This window comes from Pygocentrus nattereri, chromosome 10 (assembly GCF_015220715.1).
Source record: "Pygocentrus nattereri isolate fPygNat1 chromosome 10, fPygNat1.pri, whole genome shotgun sequence".
Taxonomy (NCBI): Eukaryota; Metazoa; Chordata; class Actinopteri; order Characiformes; family Serrasalmidae; genus Pygocentrus; species Pygocentrus nattereri.
The window spans coordinates 22,959,981-22,978,678 of record NC_051220.1 but is presented as its reverse complement, the minus strand read 5'-3'; the positions used below and the strand labels follow the sequence as shown (position 1 = coordinate 22,978,678).

Genomic DNA, 18,698 nt, shown 5'->3' with positions numbered 1-18,698 from the left:
GTTCCTCCCTGCACAAAGGCGGAGGTAGCTGTCCTGCTGCTGGGTTGTTGCCCTCCTACGGCCTCCTCCACGTCTCCTGGTGTACTGGCCTGTCTCCTGGTAGCGCCTCCAGCCTCTGGACACTACGCTGACAGACACAGCAAACCTTCTTGCCACAGCTCGCATTGATGTGCCATCCTGGATGACCTGCATTACCTGAGCCACTTGTGTGGGTTGTAGAGTCCGTCTCATGCTACCACGAGTGAGAAAGCACCACCAACATTCAAAAGTGACCAAAACATCAGCCAGAAAGCAGAAAGGTACTGAGAAGTGGTCTGTGGTCCCCACCTGCAGAACCACTCCTTTATTGAGTGTGTCTTGCTAATTGCCAATAATTTCCACCTGTTGTCTGTTCCATTTGCACAACAGCTGTGAAATTGATTATCAATCAGTGTTGCTTCCTAAGTGGACAGTTTGATTTCACAGAAGTTTAATTTACTTGGAGTTATATTGTGTTGTTTAAGTGTTCCCTTTATTTTTTGAGCAGTGTATACACACACACACACACACACACACACACACACACACACGCACGCATACATGCACACACGCACTTATATACATATACACACTTTTTTTTTCCTTCTTCTTTTCAGTGAACAGGCTGGAGGAAACGACAGAATTCAGTTTTCTGCTAAAATCCCAAAGCCCTACGTGCTTTATTAATGAGTGAATACTACACAAGATGAAAACAACACTGCAAGCCGTGTAAAATTGCTCTGAAATTTGTGTTGTAAGCCAGACCGGGTAGGTTTTGAGAACTGCCATCTCCGATAGCAAAAGTGCAATTTGACTGATGAGCAAAGCAACCAGTCAGAGAAAGTCTAGCACAGAAAGTCTAACATGACATAAGCATAACAAAACAAAATGGCAAGAGATGGACCAATCAGTGTTTGGCAATCTGTATGGGCCGCAGAATCACCTTTCAGCACTGTCGGCCAGTAGCCAATACTGATCGAGGGTGGGTGGGACTGGACTGATAAGGCCTATTTATACCACGTATAATTTTTTCAATTGAAATTTTAACATAGTGGGACCTTCACGTCAAATCAAAAGTGTTTTTATGTCTAAACAATCTCAAAACATTTTTTCCTTTTAAGCATTGTAAAATAGATGGTGCACAGACTGGGTACATTCCATTCTACAAAAAAAAAAAAAAGAGCCTTTGCTGCCTAACAAGCAATTCTGCAGATATTTCTATAGGCTTGTATTTTTTTAGTCAGCGTTTGCTTGTTGTAAACACTTTTGTGCGCTGCTACAAGAGTTTTGCCGCCTTCCAGATGCACATTTGTTTGGGCTGCAACCATGACAACGGGGCCTGATTTTAACACACACGTAAATTGCCGATACATAGCCTTGGCAATAGAATGAATCTCTTCTGATTCAGCATCAAAGCCTTTATCTCACACTGAAAAGCTTGTCTATAGAGATGCAACTGTTTAGCCTGATAAATAACTGTAAAAACAATATCAGAACATTAAGCACGGACAGCCAGTTAAAAATACCCAGGACAGGAATATGAAAGCTAGTCAGATGGGCAGTGTACAACTGTGAAGCAGAGTGCCTGAGGCTGAAACTTACAGAAAAAAAAAAAAAAAAAAAAAACACAACCTCAAACCACATTATCTGCCACACTAGGCCCTATTAGCATGATACTAACAAGTACCTTTTCACAGAACCACAGAACACTGAGTGTATGGTAATGATGACTAGTCAACTAGCAAAAATGAATAGTCATGCAACCCACAGAGTACACAGGTTTAAAATGTAATGCAAGCTCAAATCAAGATGTGTTTGCATACACACAGAGTCCCACCACAGTAATACAACTATACCTGTTTTCCGTGCTAAAGAACAGTAGGCAGAAGCCTCAAAAAGGGGTCAGTCAAGCTCATGAACTTCGTTGTCCTGTATGGCAGAGGGTGGACGGCCCTGCTCAGATACACGCTTGGACATGATGTCCCACTGAGGGCCCAGTACTTTGGGTTTGGATCCTGAAGAAAATGGAGACAGAGTATAGGACAGAGCTTAAAGCATGTGCACAAGAGTGCAGGACAGAACAAGCGTGTGTACAATCCACAAATCCCCCAGATTCGATCTGGCACCTATTTTGGGCGGATCCTACATCTTGTGTATATGAAATCAAGGCATTGCAATTATCTGTAAACATTTCATGACAAATAACAAAAAAATCCATGCATCAAGAGATGTATTCCTATAAAAATACTAATTTGACTACTTTCTTTAAAGAGTCTGTCTTATAAGTTTGAGAAATTCACATACACAAGAAGATTATTTACTTAACAACTTTATCACACTTAATAGGCTCCAGCTCCCCCGCCCAACCCAGAAGGAGAAGCAGCTTAGAGGTTGTGTGTATGTGTGTGTGGGTGATCATACTTAATCCTAAAATTCTATACCAGGAAACACATTTTTAACACCCGTTTCCCCCTTGCACATCAATCTGGCATATCCGTCCTTACTTGGTGTTCAGAACCTCAGAATTTACCTATTAAGTACTGATGCATGCACACTGATTCACCAAAACAAAGGTTATTGCACTTTCCAAAAACAAACAAAAAAAAAAAAAAAAAAAAACAGCCTTCATCTAACTGTATTGGTCCAAATTGAAATACAGACTATTCTGCACCTTGTGGTCAACAGGGAGGAATCAGAATTTGAGAAAAGTCATGAAAGTTTAGATAACCTGTATAGTAAATCAGAAATTTTGATAAAATATTTAGCTTCTTATATGAAAAAACATGACATGTCTAAACTCTATACTCCATCGGAGGGCACTGTAGAGCCTGAATCTTACATTTAGACCAAAGACAGGCTGTGTCCAAGATAGCATACTCTATTTTATACTGCACCCATATAACTCATCTACAGTAGTATACAGTACAGTCACACCCCATCCTGGTAAAGTGGTTGGTATAGTGTAGTGGCTAATACCTCTGCCTTCTATGCTGTAGACTGAGGTTCAATCCCCGCCTGGGTAAACACCCTACACTAGGGTGGGCAAGATGGCTAACACTACCTTCGCCTTCCTGTGTAAAATGACCAAATTGTAAGTCGCTCTGGATAAGAGCGTCAGCCAAATGCCATAAATGTAAAAGTATAAAACAGGGAATGGGCGTGGCTACACTGGCAATATCAAAGACTGAGCCAGTTTGGGTCTATCTATCTAAAGACCCACACTATTTTCCTTAGCAATCTTTACTGGCTGCTTTTCAGCTCTTTAGCAGTGCTTGTTTGTTATATTTTGGTTAAAAGATTTGTCTGGCTGACTCTTAAAAGACCAATACCACTGCAAAGTGGAGTGTGTATTCTACATTCTATGGATTTCCAAAGCCACAAATACAGTTTAGAAATGTCAGCTTTGTGTTTGTCTGGTATGGCTTCTAAAGACATCTATGTTTTGAAAAGTGTTTCCCAAAAGTTAAGTGATATCTTTTCCATTACATTCATGGCTGCTAAGAACTAGTTTGACTGGAAAATAAGCAATTGGACTGCTCACATGACTGTGAAAAGCTGATGCTGTGGCAATTGTTTGACTGAGACTAACTTTAGCGGATTTGGTGAAGTTCCCCTAAATTCGTTCTAACTGCAGTCAAAAAAAAACAACAACACTATTTAAAAAAAATAATTGAGTGTTCATACATTAGGTATTTACGACAATTACTGTATGTGCATCATCTCCCCCTATTGGCTGTAAAAATACTGTACATACTTCCAGTGTACGCCATTACTGTTTCTAGGTGCTTTTCTCCCAAGCTAAAACATTAAGCCACCCATCTAAAGGGTGAACTGCTCAGAGTACTCAATGTTCAAAAGGCAGCTCTAGCAAGAATATCAGGTCCAAGGAAATCTGCTCAACAGGAGACAGGGAAGAAAGAGAAGCAGCACTGCTCAGAGCAGAATGGTGTCAAGCTCATCAGGGAATTATGCAACTGTAGAACGGTGGCTTCCAGGCTTCCAGACCCTGGAATAGAGTTTATAAGTTAACACGGCATAACATGACAGAATGTACACAAGTATTTCTGAAGCGAAACAAACCCAAGCCTATAAGCTTGTTGTCTACAGACTGTCGACAATAAATGTCTTTGTTGAGCTTTGACAAGAAACACTCATGTATGGCTGTGACAGTGTTGTTCGATGGTGTGTGTTTCTTTTTGGGGTCTGATCCTGCAGGAGATCCATGTGAGTCATTGCTGATCTGTTACCATGACAACACTGACAGCCATTCAGAGATGAGAGATAAAGAGAGTGAGAGCGAGAGAGAGAGCAAGAGCGAGAGCGCGAGAGCGCAAGAGAGCCCACAAGCAAGCAGGAGATGGAGAAAGAGATGAGAGAGTTGATGGGACACAAAAAAGCAAGAAGACAAGAGTTGTGGGGGCAGGACAGACGAAAGCAGGATAAAAACCCTAGCAGACAGAAAGGGAAATGGATCAAATGCATTAAAAGGCTTTTACATGGGTACAGAAAGTGCACATGAAAAAAGAAAGAGAGTTGATTATCACAAACAGAACCAGAGCTGACTGGTGACACTAAAGTTTCTCTCACCATCCAAGCCATTGTGCTGTTCATAGGTGCGCTTGCCCAGAATGGTGGGTGAGCCATTGTTGAGGATAGGGGAGGACTTGATGGGCGTCAGGCTGCCTGTGGAAATGGAGGCTCCTCGAGGGGGCTCTGGTTTAGGAGGGCATGGATGGGCCTCTAAAATTAACAAGCAGAGAGAAAGGGTCTCAATGCAAAACTTGACAAATATTCCCAGACCTGCACTATTTAGTATTCAGTTAAAATCTGATTAAAATAGACCTGCAGCTCTGCATGTATGTTTTGCAGAAACTGAATACACTACAAATGCATTCCTTAATTATTCTGGGGCTCTTAAATGAAATTACGGAGCCTATGGAATTTAAAAACAACACATATATAAATGAGAATACCATACAGCTTCCTAGGCTACTTAAAATCAATTTCATCATATTAAGCCTTACTCTAAAGCACTGCTACAGCTTCTGACAGACATCATAATCGACAAATGCAAATCTTGGCTGTTTTGCCTGTGGCTGTTTCCTCTTAGCACCATGCTGAGCTCAACAGATCTAACCACTCTGAACACTCCAGCCACACCAGAATGAATTCCAATTCCCAGGTATATTCTAAGACACTATGGCACCATGAAGGAATATGCACCAAACATTTGAAATGAGAGAGGAAAAATGAACAAGGGAAAGAGTGCAGATGTCATTTCCACCCACCAAGATATCTAACCACAGACTCTAGAGGCTTCCGTACTGCCTGTTTCAAAGCTATGAGCTTTTTGGACATATCTGGCAACCGCACTGCACCTATAAAACACAACAAACAGGCAGTGAAATTTCAGTGCATGTACGAAAACCCACAATATGTACAAATGGACTAAATGGATTAAATCAATTACGAACTATCTTAGAAGATGGTAGTATACAGACTGTAAGTAGATCAGTAGTGATTGCCCACTCACATTCTGCTTTGATGGCTGCTGTGTTGACAGGTATGTAGGGGTGTCTGGCCACGTAGCGGGACCTAAGCAGGTCCTGGCAGACTCGACGGGCTACTCTGGTCAGCTGAGTGGTCTGCAGGTAGAACGCCTGCCTGGTCTTCACAGCAAACTTTGGACTTCCACTGTGTCTCACCGGCAAGCCATGAGGACTCTACCAAGCAGACAGAGATCAGAATAAACATGACAGTCTTATAAACACACAGTGTAGCTGAAAAGTTAAGACAGCAGTTATTCTGTTATAGTGAAGAATTATAGTGTGGATGTAGCCTTAAGCCCTATTCACATGGAATTAGTTTTACTTGGGGAGGTGGGGCAATGTAGATGTTTCTCAGTAATTTTAGTCATGTCAGTCATTTTTACTTTCTGTGCACTCACACATGAAGTTAAGAATTCAGCACCTTTAACCTTCTGTAAAACAAACAGTAAAAATAAACTTGGGTTATATTAATTCCGAGGGAATCAACATGCCGGTGGAAACACTATCATATACTGTGGAGTTCTCTTTTTTCACTCAAAGAAGCTTGTGCTCTCTGTGGCCATGCAAACTGCACATAAAAAATACAGATGTCCTGTGGTAAACTGCCATTGCCCCACCTCCCCATAGATAACTAATTCTGTCCGAAGAGGGCTATAGATGAAGTGCATTTGTCTTTCTTTGCCTTATTTATTATAATTATTTCTGTGTTTTTTTGCTTTGCTCTGAGACTTTGGGACTGTTTAGAGGCAATGAAGGTTGAAATGGTATAGTTTTTTTTTTGTTTTTTTTTTTAGGCCAAATGGGACACAGATCTGACACAGAGCTTATTCAGAGGTAATTTCAAGTCAGATTGGAGCAACTTTTCTAAAAGGTCTTAAACCTCATATATATGTTGAAAATACACCTACCATGTTGTTGCGGTTGGGCCCAGGCCGCTCCCCATCCAACCTCGTGGGCATCTTTAGGCCACCATACTTCTTCCAGTACGTCCAGCAGGAGGCGCACAGCCTGCACTGCATGTTGGATGGACCCCATGAGTACCACTGATACGAGCTGGTGGCTACACATCCACACAAACACAGAAACCTTTCAGGCTCTCTTCTATTCATCTCATCCCTCAAACCAAAACAGCTTTCTGCAATTTCTGCATGCATTAGCTTTAGATCTGTCCCTAATCAGTGGCAGTGTTCTTGGCCAATTTTCATTAGCCCAATTGCATTTATTTCTGTATTATTAAAATCTTATTTATATTTACAAGTGAATTTACAAGTGCATCTGTTACGTAATCCTTTTAGTACTGTAGTGCAAGGTAGATGTGATATGTAAAAATCTTTTATGTGGGTACACTTCAAACTTTGCAAAGATAGTTTCATTACTATGCAGTCATATGAAAAATCTGCCACGGTCAAATTACTGGACAATGTTTTGTTAATTTTCTAAGTGAAAATAAGTTAACACATGCTCTACAGGGAATGAACTTAAAATATGGCAAATTTTGGTGCACAGTTTGTATTCATCTGCTGAGTTGCTTACTGCAAAAAATACAACGCAAAACAAAATGTGCCATTTTTCTGGCAACTGCATTTTTTTTCCACCAATATGTAAACAAACAAATGCATTAAAATGTGCAGAAAAGTGTTCTCTAGAGGATCTGTACTTCTTTTCACAAAAAAAAAAAAATAATTTAACCAGGGGCACTGACATGACTCTCTACAGTCATTTACTTACAGTATTGCTATGAATATTACGTACCCCTTAAAATAAGCTTAAAAGGCAACATCATGGTAAAATGGAACCATGCACAAAACATTGTCAATACTGCAGCACAGCAAAACGAAAGCTTTTATCTAAAGTGTACAGCAGTTTTAACATTTAGAATCCAGTATTTTCTGATGGCATGTTATTTATTTATTAGACTTTTTTTCAGTGGGAAGATGGTTAGCAAAGATTTTGGTCAACTAAGAAAGTCCATAGTTTGGAACAGTCCTAATTAGTTAGATAAAAGTGTATTTGGTCTTAAGCTGGGCAGACTCACTGTAGCAGCTTTCACAGGCCCGGCCCAGCCCAGCTGGCTGGCCCGTTGCCCCCGGCAACACACCAGCTCCGTTCACCAGCCCTGGCTTTACGCTGTTCATGCTCAACTGGTTGGGGTTGGGCTTGTTACTGTTGGCAAAGAGCATGAGGGTCACAGAGGCCACAGGATTACACATGATCAAAGAGCAATTTACCCAAAGCTTATGATGAAATGGTTGCGAATCCAGAGCTACTCTCTGACCTGTACACCAAGACACTCACTAGTTAGGGATGTAAACCTGCTTCAGCTTGCTCTCCGCCTCTGCAGCTTTTAACCGCTTCTGTACGACGCAGACAAGGAAGGAAATTAATTGGTAAATAATTTCTACTATATTTTACCAGTTGTAAGCAGATTTATAATGAACTGATTATTAAGAAACTTACCTGCTGAACATATCTGTCAGTGGTTTTCCACATGTAGTAATACTCAATTATGCTAGTCAGAGACTTCCAGGGAAGCTGAAAAAGACAGCGTGTTCAGTGTTACTTTCAACAGGAACTCTTTCTTAAAGCGTTTTTCAAAATTTTTGAATAATTAAAATTAAGATGTAAACAAATTTAGAGTAGTTTGATGTAAAAAGCTGATGTGTGCCACTCTAGTGAAACTTGAAAATGGTTTAAAGTGGTGGTGACAGGAATCAGGTGTCAGTATTTCATGTTGCTAAAAGCTCACTGGCTATGTATGTAAAAATTAAGTCTAAAACTTTACTGGAGGTTATTTTATTAAAATGGTCAGAAATACACTACTCGCCGAGACACTGTTTTAGAGATAACATTTTGGCCTAAAACATTTTTATATACATTCATAGGGATGTTCTAATGCAAAATAGTACCCCAAAACATGACTTTGGATTCTTTCTGAAGCATTTGGATAGTATAAAAATGGCTATATTTGCAATTTAGATACCCAGGTTCCTATCTGCACCATCGTAAAGAATATCCCATTTGTTTTAATGCACCATTTCGTATTAAATAAATCTAAATGACTTAGCTACTGCATTATGCAGACATTTAGAAAAACAGATTAAATGCAACTTTAACAGACTGCCACCCTCCCTTACCTTATGTAATGAACTCTGTCTGCTATACTCTACTGGGACAAATATTTTTCAAATTGAACCATGAGAAAATACACAAGCAAATTTGAATGAAGAAGGGAAAAAAAAAAAACTTTACTCTTTCTTCACCCTGGTTAAATATGATGGCTTTACTTTTTCTGTAGCAGTGGGTGTGGGTATGTTCGGTAAGTGACTCCTCCTTGTCTCTCTGGGCTGGGCTCTTTGGATTAGGTCCCTCACTATGACAGTATATGTACACTAAATCACCAGCAGGTGGCAGAGTTAAACATGTCTACTGCAAAATGCATTCTATTTATATTGGATTATAATTACGATCTTTATTGCACAACTTTTAAAACTGTTTGTTTTGTCTCAAGCATTGTTTACTCATTCTCTCTGGAGATGCTTTGCTTGTTTAAAACTCACAAAGTCTTGCTGGATGTCTGTGAAGTCTTTGCCGTATTTCTCAAGTGCTTCCTCGAACAGATTGGCCTCTGAGGCGCTCCACTCCTCCATTTCGTCTCTGCAGAGTACAGGACCACCTTGTGGCACCAGTGCTGCGATAGCCCGAGTCATGTCATAGCCATTCTTATGTAGTGTGTCCATAGCATGGAACTTGAAAGGGAAAAAAGGACAAGTCCATTAATTATACCACAGGGAATATCCTTTTCATGACAAGCATAGTACTGCTCTGCAATTAACTAAATGTACAGACCAAAATCAAGATTGCAATTAATATGCAATCAAGGCAAAGGACATCACAAATGAAAGATCACAAGGATCACCACTTATTCAATAATACTAAGATATAATAATTATATTATAAATATATTATTTCCCCCAAGACTTAAAAGAACTAAAAGTAGCCATGCATTTGTCAGGTGAGACACTGTGTCATACAACGAGGGCAGCAGTGATCCTTTGGCAAAAAAAGTACCTTTCCCTCATTTATCAGATTACACTTTGTCTCTTCCGCACAGAACTTTTTTTCCAACAATTTCCACAAAATTGTGTCCAAATTACGAGCCAAAGTAGTAGTACAGTACTGCTCAAATTTTGTACACACAAAAACGCCATTTCGCATCAGCTACCCCTACACAGACCAAAGCAGCCTGTGTGTCTCAGTGGTTCAGAGTGTGTTTATGCATATGTGTAGTGCCCTCTGGCTCTGATGCTATATGTTTTATAAATGAGGGGCAGAATCAAGCAGAAGGTGGTTGTGGTTGAACATCAGTCCTACTCTTTTTCATTCTGACTCCACTGGGGCCCAAAAGCAAAATGAAGCCAGTAACCTGCTTTTGTTCAGCCCAAAACCAAACTTTGATTGTAGCTTTCCATGAGACTTCCATGAGGCTGGTTAGACACAACTCCTGAAATGCTTTTTTTGAAGCAGGTGAACATAAAGAGCCATAAAGATGTAAGAATATATAGATCTTTTTATCCAAATAGTGCAAGTCAGAGCGCACACTATTTGGTGATATTAATAAATAAATAAAACAAAAAAAGGGCAGCCAACCCTTAAAATTGTTAGATATATTACATGAACTGCAAATATATCTTGTGATAAAACACAAAAATGCGTTCTTGCCTCTTAATGCAGATGTATAAAATAACAACGCAATAAAATCAACAAAGACAATCTTATAAATGTCAATTTGAATGTCAATATTGCACTAAACAACACACACCTGGTTTCAATCTTCCTTTGGACATCGGACACCATTTAACCATTCAATTAGGATAATTTCAAATTTATTTGTATAACACCTTTTACAACCATCATTGTTACAAAGCAGCTTTATAGCAATGCGGGTCCAAGCCCATAGTGAGATAGCCAAGTGTGACTGTGACAAGGAAAACAGCAAAAAGTAAGAAACTTTGAGAGGAACCAGAACATAAAATTGCAAAACACTCCCAAAAGAACTACCCCACAAGTTAAGAGAATAACAAATAAGAAATGACTGATGAATATACTACTGTGAATAAAGAATAATAAATAATTTAAATCTACTCATTCAATAAACTGCTTAATTTCTACATTCTGTTGCTGAAAGATTGAAGATTAAGTTAATGATATTCTGCAAAAAGTAACAATTCAAAATGTCTCACAATCTTAATCAGTGAGGGCAAAATTGCCCCTTAAGACACATTTTCCTACCATGTCTTTTGTAAATAAAACATCATTAGAATGTAAATTCCTCTAACACTCATATTGCTACACATCATTATGACTAGTTCTGCATGGTCAATCAGCAAAGCACAAGAAAATATTAGTGTATTTTTATGAGCCAGACCAAAGTGTGAAATAGTCCTGAAGCAGGATTTAGTGTGTAGTTAATATAGGTGGTGCCGTACCAGTGTGATGTCTCTGGAGGCTGCCGCAGCGCTCATGTGCAGACTGGGCTGCCGAACTGAACTACTGCAGTCCAGAGCCCGCGCAAACGTACCCACAGACCTGCAGCGAGGAAGGTAAAAGAAAAAGATGAAAACAGAAAAAACAGACAGCAGGAAAGATAGAAAGAATAAAAAAGACCACAACAGACAGATCACATAAAAATAAATAAATAAATGAGCGGTGCAAGTCGCTTTCAGTTGTACAAGAAACAGCAGCTCAATGTTCACACATTATCAATAAATCCACAGTAAACATATATCAGCCTTTAATACCTTTAACTGATTACTGAGTTGGTCCTCCTGCCTGAAGGCAAAAACATCAACGGAGCAAAACCCTTAGAACTTGAGGCGCTTACCGAGCGACTACAAGGAACTGGTCGATCTGTTTCTCTGTGAGAGGACTACTGGGGTCCCACACTTTCTCCTCCAGTTTGGCCTGCTCCCTGCCATCTTCCTCACCTGATTAACCAAGAGGCACAAACACAGCAGAGAGGTGAAGAACATGACTGGAGATCAATATCTCCCTCCCAACACTGCTACTAAACAGAACTCTACATGGAGTTCAACCACCATAAGATGGAGTTTAAGCTGTTCATCTCCACCGTATGAGATTCATCCATGTCTATCAAATGACTGCATAAACTAACCAACAGATATTTCTGGGGTTGAAAATTGCAGGGGTATGGCTGTATGCACCCTGTAGAAAACTGATAATACCATGTTACAAGGGTGCAGCTTAGAGGTGGCATCAATCCAAAACCCAGTAACAGAATTGGTCTAATACCAGCACAAAACATCACAGAATTAATTGTAGCATAACTTAATGTATGGCAAAGTATATGAGGTTACATGATACCTGCCACACTCTAAGGGACAGTGAGTGACCACACCATGTCAGAGATACACACATATAAAGCCATAATATACCGGATTATTATTATTATTATTACACCTGTTATATCTGTTCTCTTTTTGGTATATATTGTACTTTTTTCTTAATCTCCCTACAAAAGCTTTGGCAATACAAGTGTTAATATTTGTCCAGACAGACAGAGAGACAAAGACAGAGAGAGAGAAAATCACCATTAACTCAGACACGGTGCAAGCCATTTGCATGCCCCATGCTTGACATGAACCATACAGTGGTCAGTGGTACATTGTAGGCCTGTAACTAACAAGGACTTCCAGTTGTCTGGTAGTCTGTAGTCTCTCAATAGCTAAACATTTCACATCATACACAACATTTCTCAAATTAAAACAGATTATTCCTCTCTTTGCAGAATGTTAGTTCAAACATACAAACACCCATCTCCTAAATAAGACTTTTACCAAGATCAACAGTGCTACAAGGTGCCTGCTGCAAAGCCCTCTTTTTTTTCCTCCACATGAAAAGTGAACAACTTTTACATGGCTGTCCAAGTCTGATTGTACAACTTGCTATTTAAATTATTTCTACTCTAATGTTAAAGAAAAGATAAATTGATTAGTCTGTGCGCTCAGTAACATCACGTAACCAAATCTGACACAGGCACGCAAGATGTCAGTGTTTTCTAAAACATCTGGCCACATGAAAACAGAGAACACTGAGTTTTTAGAAAGAGCAAACAGGTCTTTGTGCATTAGCAAGCTAGCAACAAAAGAGTACAATTTAGACGGAAATGCAGCTCATTTTTTGCTAAAACAAGGCAGAGCTAAAAGTTTTTTTTTTTACTTTTGAATAGTTTTACTGTGGTTTACTCACCATGCTAAGCTTCTGCCATTTCCTCCAGCAAATGAGTTTGAGTCAGAGAATTGCCAGATGACAGTCACACTACCATCAAAGGTAAGCTCAGATTTACACATCTTACAAGACAGACCTTTTAGAAGATCAAACTGCAGTGTTCCCATATTTGGACAGATGTTGAAGACTACAGAACAAGGTCATGCATGGCTAAAAATGTCACAATCTCTCATTCAAGTGATGTAAATGGGGAGCACAAACGTTATCATGGCAATCAATTGATAAGTTTTGTTGCCAATTTTTTTTTAATAATTAATAATTTTGATTAGTTGCTGCCTACTACAGTGGTGGTATGTTTTAAGTGTGATCTATTTCGAACTTTGTAGCCAATGTGAAAGTCCATCAGTAATTTTCTGCGGCTGTACCAAGGGAGTTCCAAATCAGACCTACCCTCTTTGAGAAGGTCGGTAATTTCTGCCTGGTACTTAGTCCCCACTCTGATCTCTCCTTTATCCGCCAAGAGAGTCTTCTGCTGAGGGTCGTACACCAGTGAGTAGAAAAATGCATCCTGCAGGCAAAGAACAACATGAACAAAGAACAAGTCAGAGACACAGATGCAAACAAAAACACAGCCTCATATACTGAGAGAGGGCTGGCTGTGTGTTTGTGTGTGTGTTTGGCATGACATTGAGTGGAGTCTCCAGTCTCCTCATTACTAAATGCGAAGAGAACATTCTGGGTCAACATACTGAATTATTCATTCAGAATGGAGCTCAAAACTACACACGTCAGATAAACACATTCTTCATCTCTAGCTTGTATAGGCAAAACACACACTCATGCAGAGCACTAGGACGAAAGAGCCTGTAGCAGCGCTGTATATCACACAATACACACCACATCACACTCACCTCTCTGTCCAGGTAAGACTTGAGGGTTTCTGTCTCATTGAGAAGTGTCACACAGCACTTTCCCCTGAAAAGAGTTATACAACACACACATCAATTAACAATGACCATGACAACAACCCTTACACACAGTTAAATGGCAATACACATTTAGCTTTGGTGGCTTGCAGCATTGCCAGTTTTTGACAAACTGGGCAAGAGAGGTCTTGCACAATGTCAAAGCTCAAGAGGATACAACACAAAGGTGCAGTCATTTTTCTTAAATCTGGAGAACTACACTCACTGGCCACTTTATTATGTACACCTGTTCAGTTGCTTGTTAACAAAAACAGCTAATCAGCCAATCACATGGCTCAATGCATGTATGATTAAGAAAAAAGTACAATATATACCAAAAAGAGAACAGATATAACAGGTGTAATAATAATAATAATCCGGTATATTATGGCTTTATATGTGTGTATCTCTGACATGGTGTGGTCACTCACTGTCCCTTAGAGTGTGGCAGGTATCATGTAACCTCATATACTTTGCCATACATTAACTCAATGCATTTAGGCATGTAGAGGTGGTCAAGACAACTTGCTGAAGCGCAAACTGAGCATCAGAATGGAGAAGAAAGGTGATTTAAATGACTTTGAACGTGGCATGGTCGTTGGATTTTCACATATAACCATCTCTAGGTTTTACAGAGAATGGGCCGAAACAGAGAAAATATCCAGTGAGCCACAGTTGTGTGGATGAAAATGCCATGTTGATGTGAGAGGTCAGAGGAGAATGGGCAGACTGGTTCGAGATGATAGAAAGGCAACAGTAACTCAAATAACCAACCAAAATCTCTGAGGAACACCTTGTTGAAAGTATGCCACGAAGAATTAAGGTAGTTCTGAAGGCAAAAGTGGGTTCAACCTTTTACTAGCAAGGTGTACCTGTAATATTTATTACAGATGCACCAATGTAGAATTTCTGGGCTGAAAATTACAGGTAACTAAGACCATATTGTGGCCGATACAGATATCAATAACTGTATTTTTAATAACTGCATTATTTGTATTTTTTCATTTAGTATTCGGTAGCTGTGTTTTTTTAAGCCATAATAATAGTCTAAAGTAAATCTTATCAGCAAAGGTCTTTAGAAAGAACAATTATTCATTTACATATATGGATACTATATAATTACTGTAAATTACAGCTGGTTTAGCTTATAATACAGTCTAAATTCTTGCCAAACATTGATGCCACCTCACCTCATAGCACAACAAGCTGCACCACTTTCCACTTTCACCGAAGCTAGGAGACTAAAAACACCCAAGAAATCATGTGTGGGAGCACTTTAAATTACTGAACAATAAGAAACATTCTCAGTGCAAAATCTGTGGTAAGACTTAGTTATGCCATGGAAGTGCAATTCTGATGAATCATTTCAAGTAAGCAAGTACATTGATCTTAATCTAAATACCACAGCCTCCATCACGTAACCACATTAAATATTAAACATTTTTTTTCTTTTTCATCTTAAATTTAACAGTTTTACAGCTGGTTCAAAACTTCACAGCGTAAGTTGATTTTTGCAATGAAGTCACAAATCACAAGTTTTCACTGGTCTATTAGAGAAGAGTCCCCGAGCACAGAGCAGGAGTTAATCTGCAATTACTACACCAAAAGTTATCACATTTAAATAGATTAATGTTATACACATGGTTTAGTATAGGAACAGTTTGTGATTCAACTGGATCTCTACGTTGTTTACATTTCACCCACACATAAGTGGTAAAAAAGTGAAATAAGTGAGAAAAAAAAAATAGGCTTGCATTTTAATCTAACATGTAAGATGCATGTCTAGCGCAGCTGACACACATTTAAAAACGAAGTATAATGAAGTATAATGAATTAGTCAAAAAGACTAATCAAAATAAAATGCAAAGACAGGGTTTCCCTCCCTGTTCCCCGAAAATATATACCTGAACAATATATCAAAATGTAAATGAAAATAAATAAATAAATAAATAGCTCACAAACAGGCCCAGCTCTGAAAATGCTCATTTAGTCAATTTCAGCAACAATAACAGACTAACTAAAATAGCGTACAAAACCAAGTGCTAGTCTTGCCCCTCCCAGGGGCAGGTATATGAGGGGGTATAATTTCAGCAGATTTTAAAATAACATTGCTAAAATTCTACTGCCCCAATAAAATCCTCCCAGTTGAACATAGACACTTATGCTTTACTTGGTATAACCTATACACCAAGATAAGTCACCAGATAAATTTGACTTGAAATCACACCTCTTACCCCAGAGATAAGGGAGAGTATGAATTTGGCAAGTGTTTAAATATCCCCTATCTAGACATTTCATCCAATATAAATCTTAAAAATGACTGACATTTTTAATCACAACACCAAATTTCTGGTTATGCAGTACAGTGTATGTGTGTTTATAGCCCAGTTCATTAAGCACTGTAAATTTATCCAAGCTAAATGTCACTTAGCTAAATAGAGAATTTATTCAATATGACATTTCCAAAATCTCATTACAAGATAAATGAGTCACGCTGCCCAATAATGAGAATTAAAAAAAAAAAAAAGTATTTTGCAACATCATGTCATCAGATGTGAACTTGGTTATAGTGTGTTGAAAACTGTTTAAAAGTGTTCTCATAATACGTACGGCTATGACTGAAATGTATTCAATGCACAGCTTATAGTTAATTACATTAAATACAACTGTGGCCCTGTTGTGCTGTTTGCTGTAAAGGAATATTAAAGACCATCATTTACAAATGGAAGCAACCAAAATCGCTAGTGTAATCTATAGCGTCCATATGCCTGAAAAACTGATTATGTAGGCTATTTTAATGCAACACCAAATTGTATTGATATAAATGGTACTGTCTCATCTCGTATCTCATTTGAAAATATCAATATAGAGTAAAAACTCAATACAACACCCAGCTCTAATTTAAAGCCTATAAAATGAACACAAAGTTTGGAGTCTTGCCTTCAGACTATTATTGACACAGCTTTGGCATGCCCGCCTGCCTAGAGAGGGACTTCATCTTCCAAGTGTAGGGGGGGTTTGGTGTTTTCCACTATACTCTAAACCAGTGAGCCTAAGAAGAATGGAAGGACTAGCACCAAGTGATACATGGTAATTACCAGGCGTAATAGCAAATTGTCCAGAAAATAATTTCATTACAATATTTACATGTTCCTATGTAGTACTGAATATTCCATGACTATCTGAGTCAGCAAGTGCAGTCAAACTACACAGAATATAGAATCTAATTCCAGGATCATTCTTCAGCATGACAGGTTAAGATCTCACTAGAGATCTGACCCCATCGTTGTCAGATATGTCATTTCATACTGTAACGCTGTTTACACTAGAGGATCCCTGACAGCATCTTCTGACATGTGGGAAAATAATAATGTGTCTGCTGCTTGCGAAAGCCAACCATGGTGTCTTCCACACACTTGCAGAACAAAACCTCAGCTGTGACAGCAAATTTCATCACAATTATAAGAACTCATCCGAGATGGCGCAGACACAGTGAGGTCAAACTGTGTATTAGTGTTTTTTACCTGATATGTGTAGCAGGTAGAGACTCCAGTTGTCTGGACAGGAACAGCTCTCTGTGCCTCAACTGATGTTTCTGTTTCTCCGGCAAGTCCGCCATCTCAGGGTTCTCCATCTCCTCCTCCAGCTCTCCTGAGGGTTAAAAGTCAAGTACAGCTTCTGTAAGCCACCAACAGACGCGTATTGATGGAAAATGTAGGACCACAAGCTCTTTCACTCTATAACAGCAGCTTTAAAGCAGCAGCAACTAGCCCTCAGAAGTGTAGAATTATTTAATTTTGCAAATGTATTGAATTGTAATTACTTAATTACATAGTTACATGTCTTCTAATTACAACTGAAACATTACATTTTATGCAGTATTCAAAATGATATACTGGTGTTTAAAAAAAATAAATAAATAAAAAAATAAAATAAAGGGGAAAAAATGAGACCATATCAACTTAAGTGCTACCCCCTCATTCAATTCACATACAAGTACTCCATCTCTGCTCTTCAGTATTCTCCTTTTTAGAGGCACGGAGAGAAAATATCACTCTTACTCAGTCCTACATGTATGTGGTGTATGGAGTAAGGGTGCTGAGTGGAGAATGATAAGTGGGAGAGAGATTGAGGAGCAGGAGGGAGAGCGGGGGAGAGGAAAAGAGAGACAGAAACGGGCAAGCGTGCTCCAATTCATTTGGAGTTTCATTAGAGAGAGGAGAGAGAGGAGAGAGAAAGAGATACAGTGCAAGAGAGAGGAGTGAGTGAGAGCAAGAGAAGAGAAGAACAAAAGCAATCAAGAGATTTTCAGGGCGGGAAAAAAAAGGTGTGCCTAAAATCAATACACACTCCCTCCTCTTCTTCACTCCAGTATTCTGAGCATAGACTGCACACTGTTTTTCTTATCTTCAATTTTATCTTCCTTTGCAAGAAACACACACACACACACACACACACACACACACACACACACACACCACTCCACACAGAAATATAAAACTCATAACTCAGGAGCCACTCCATACAAGACATGAGTAACTGGTTTGTTATAGCTCTATCTGTAGTATTCCAGATACACATAATTATTCCATCCACTACACATAAGTATAAAAAGAGAGAAAGCAAAAGCACAAGAGGAAAAGACTGAATGGAGCAACACAGACAGTGGTGGGATGAGAAGCAGACCCCTATGGCTATGAACAGCCCACTGCGTCCTTGACAGAACCAGCGAGATAAAGCAAAACTCGCTCACCTATAGCCTCAGTCCTGAGAGAAGGAGAAAGAAAGAAAGAGAGAGAGAGAGAAAGAGAGAGAGAGAATGAACAGAACACCACAGCCAGTCTACTGGCACTGCACCCAGCCTATACTCTCCACAAATTGCCTCTCCATCTCACCTGTCCCAAGCAATTATCAATTATTG

General features: G+C 39.2%; 1 protein-coding gene across 1 annotated transcript in view; it reads right to left on the bottom strand.

The window, feature by feature from the left end:
- The window catches only part of mta1 (metastasis associated 1), a 35,299-nt gene that overhangs the window by 2,079 nt on the left and 14,522 nt on the right, over positions 1–18,698 (bottom strand). Inside the window, exons 4-17 of the mRNA XM_017694499.2 lie at positions 17,302–17,428; positions 13,724–13,787; positions 13,263–13,380; positions 11,449–11,551; positions 11,054–11,153; positions 9,125–9,313; positions 8,025–8,099; positions 7,863–7,921; positions 7,603–7,730; positions 6,476–6,627; positions 5,552–5,741; positions 5,307–5,396; positions 4,606–4,758; positions 1,875–2,033 (exon numbers count right to left, since the gene is read on the bottom strand). Of these exons, the coding sequence (XP_017549988.1) occupies positions 1,921–2,033; positions 4,606–4,758; positions 5,307–5,396; positions 5,552–5,741; positions 6,476–6,627; positions 7,603–7,730; positions 7,863–7,921; positions 8,025–8,099; positions 9,125–9,313; positions 11,054–11,153; positions 11,449–11,551; positions 13,263–13,380; positions 13,724–13,787; positions 17,302–17,428 (1,661 nt within the window). The 3' untranslated portion in view covers positions 1,875–1,920. The remainder of the gene's footprint in view (positions 1–1,874; positions 2,034–4,605; positions 4,759–5,306; positions 5,397–5,551; positions 5,742–6,475; positions 6,628–7,602; positions 7,731–7,862; positions 7,922–8,024; positions 8,100–9,124; positions 9,314–11,053; positions 11,154–11,448; positions 11,552–13,262; positions 13,381–13,723; positions 13,788–17,301; positions 17,429–18,698) is intronic.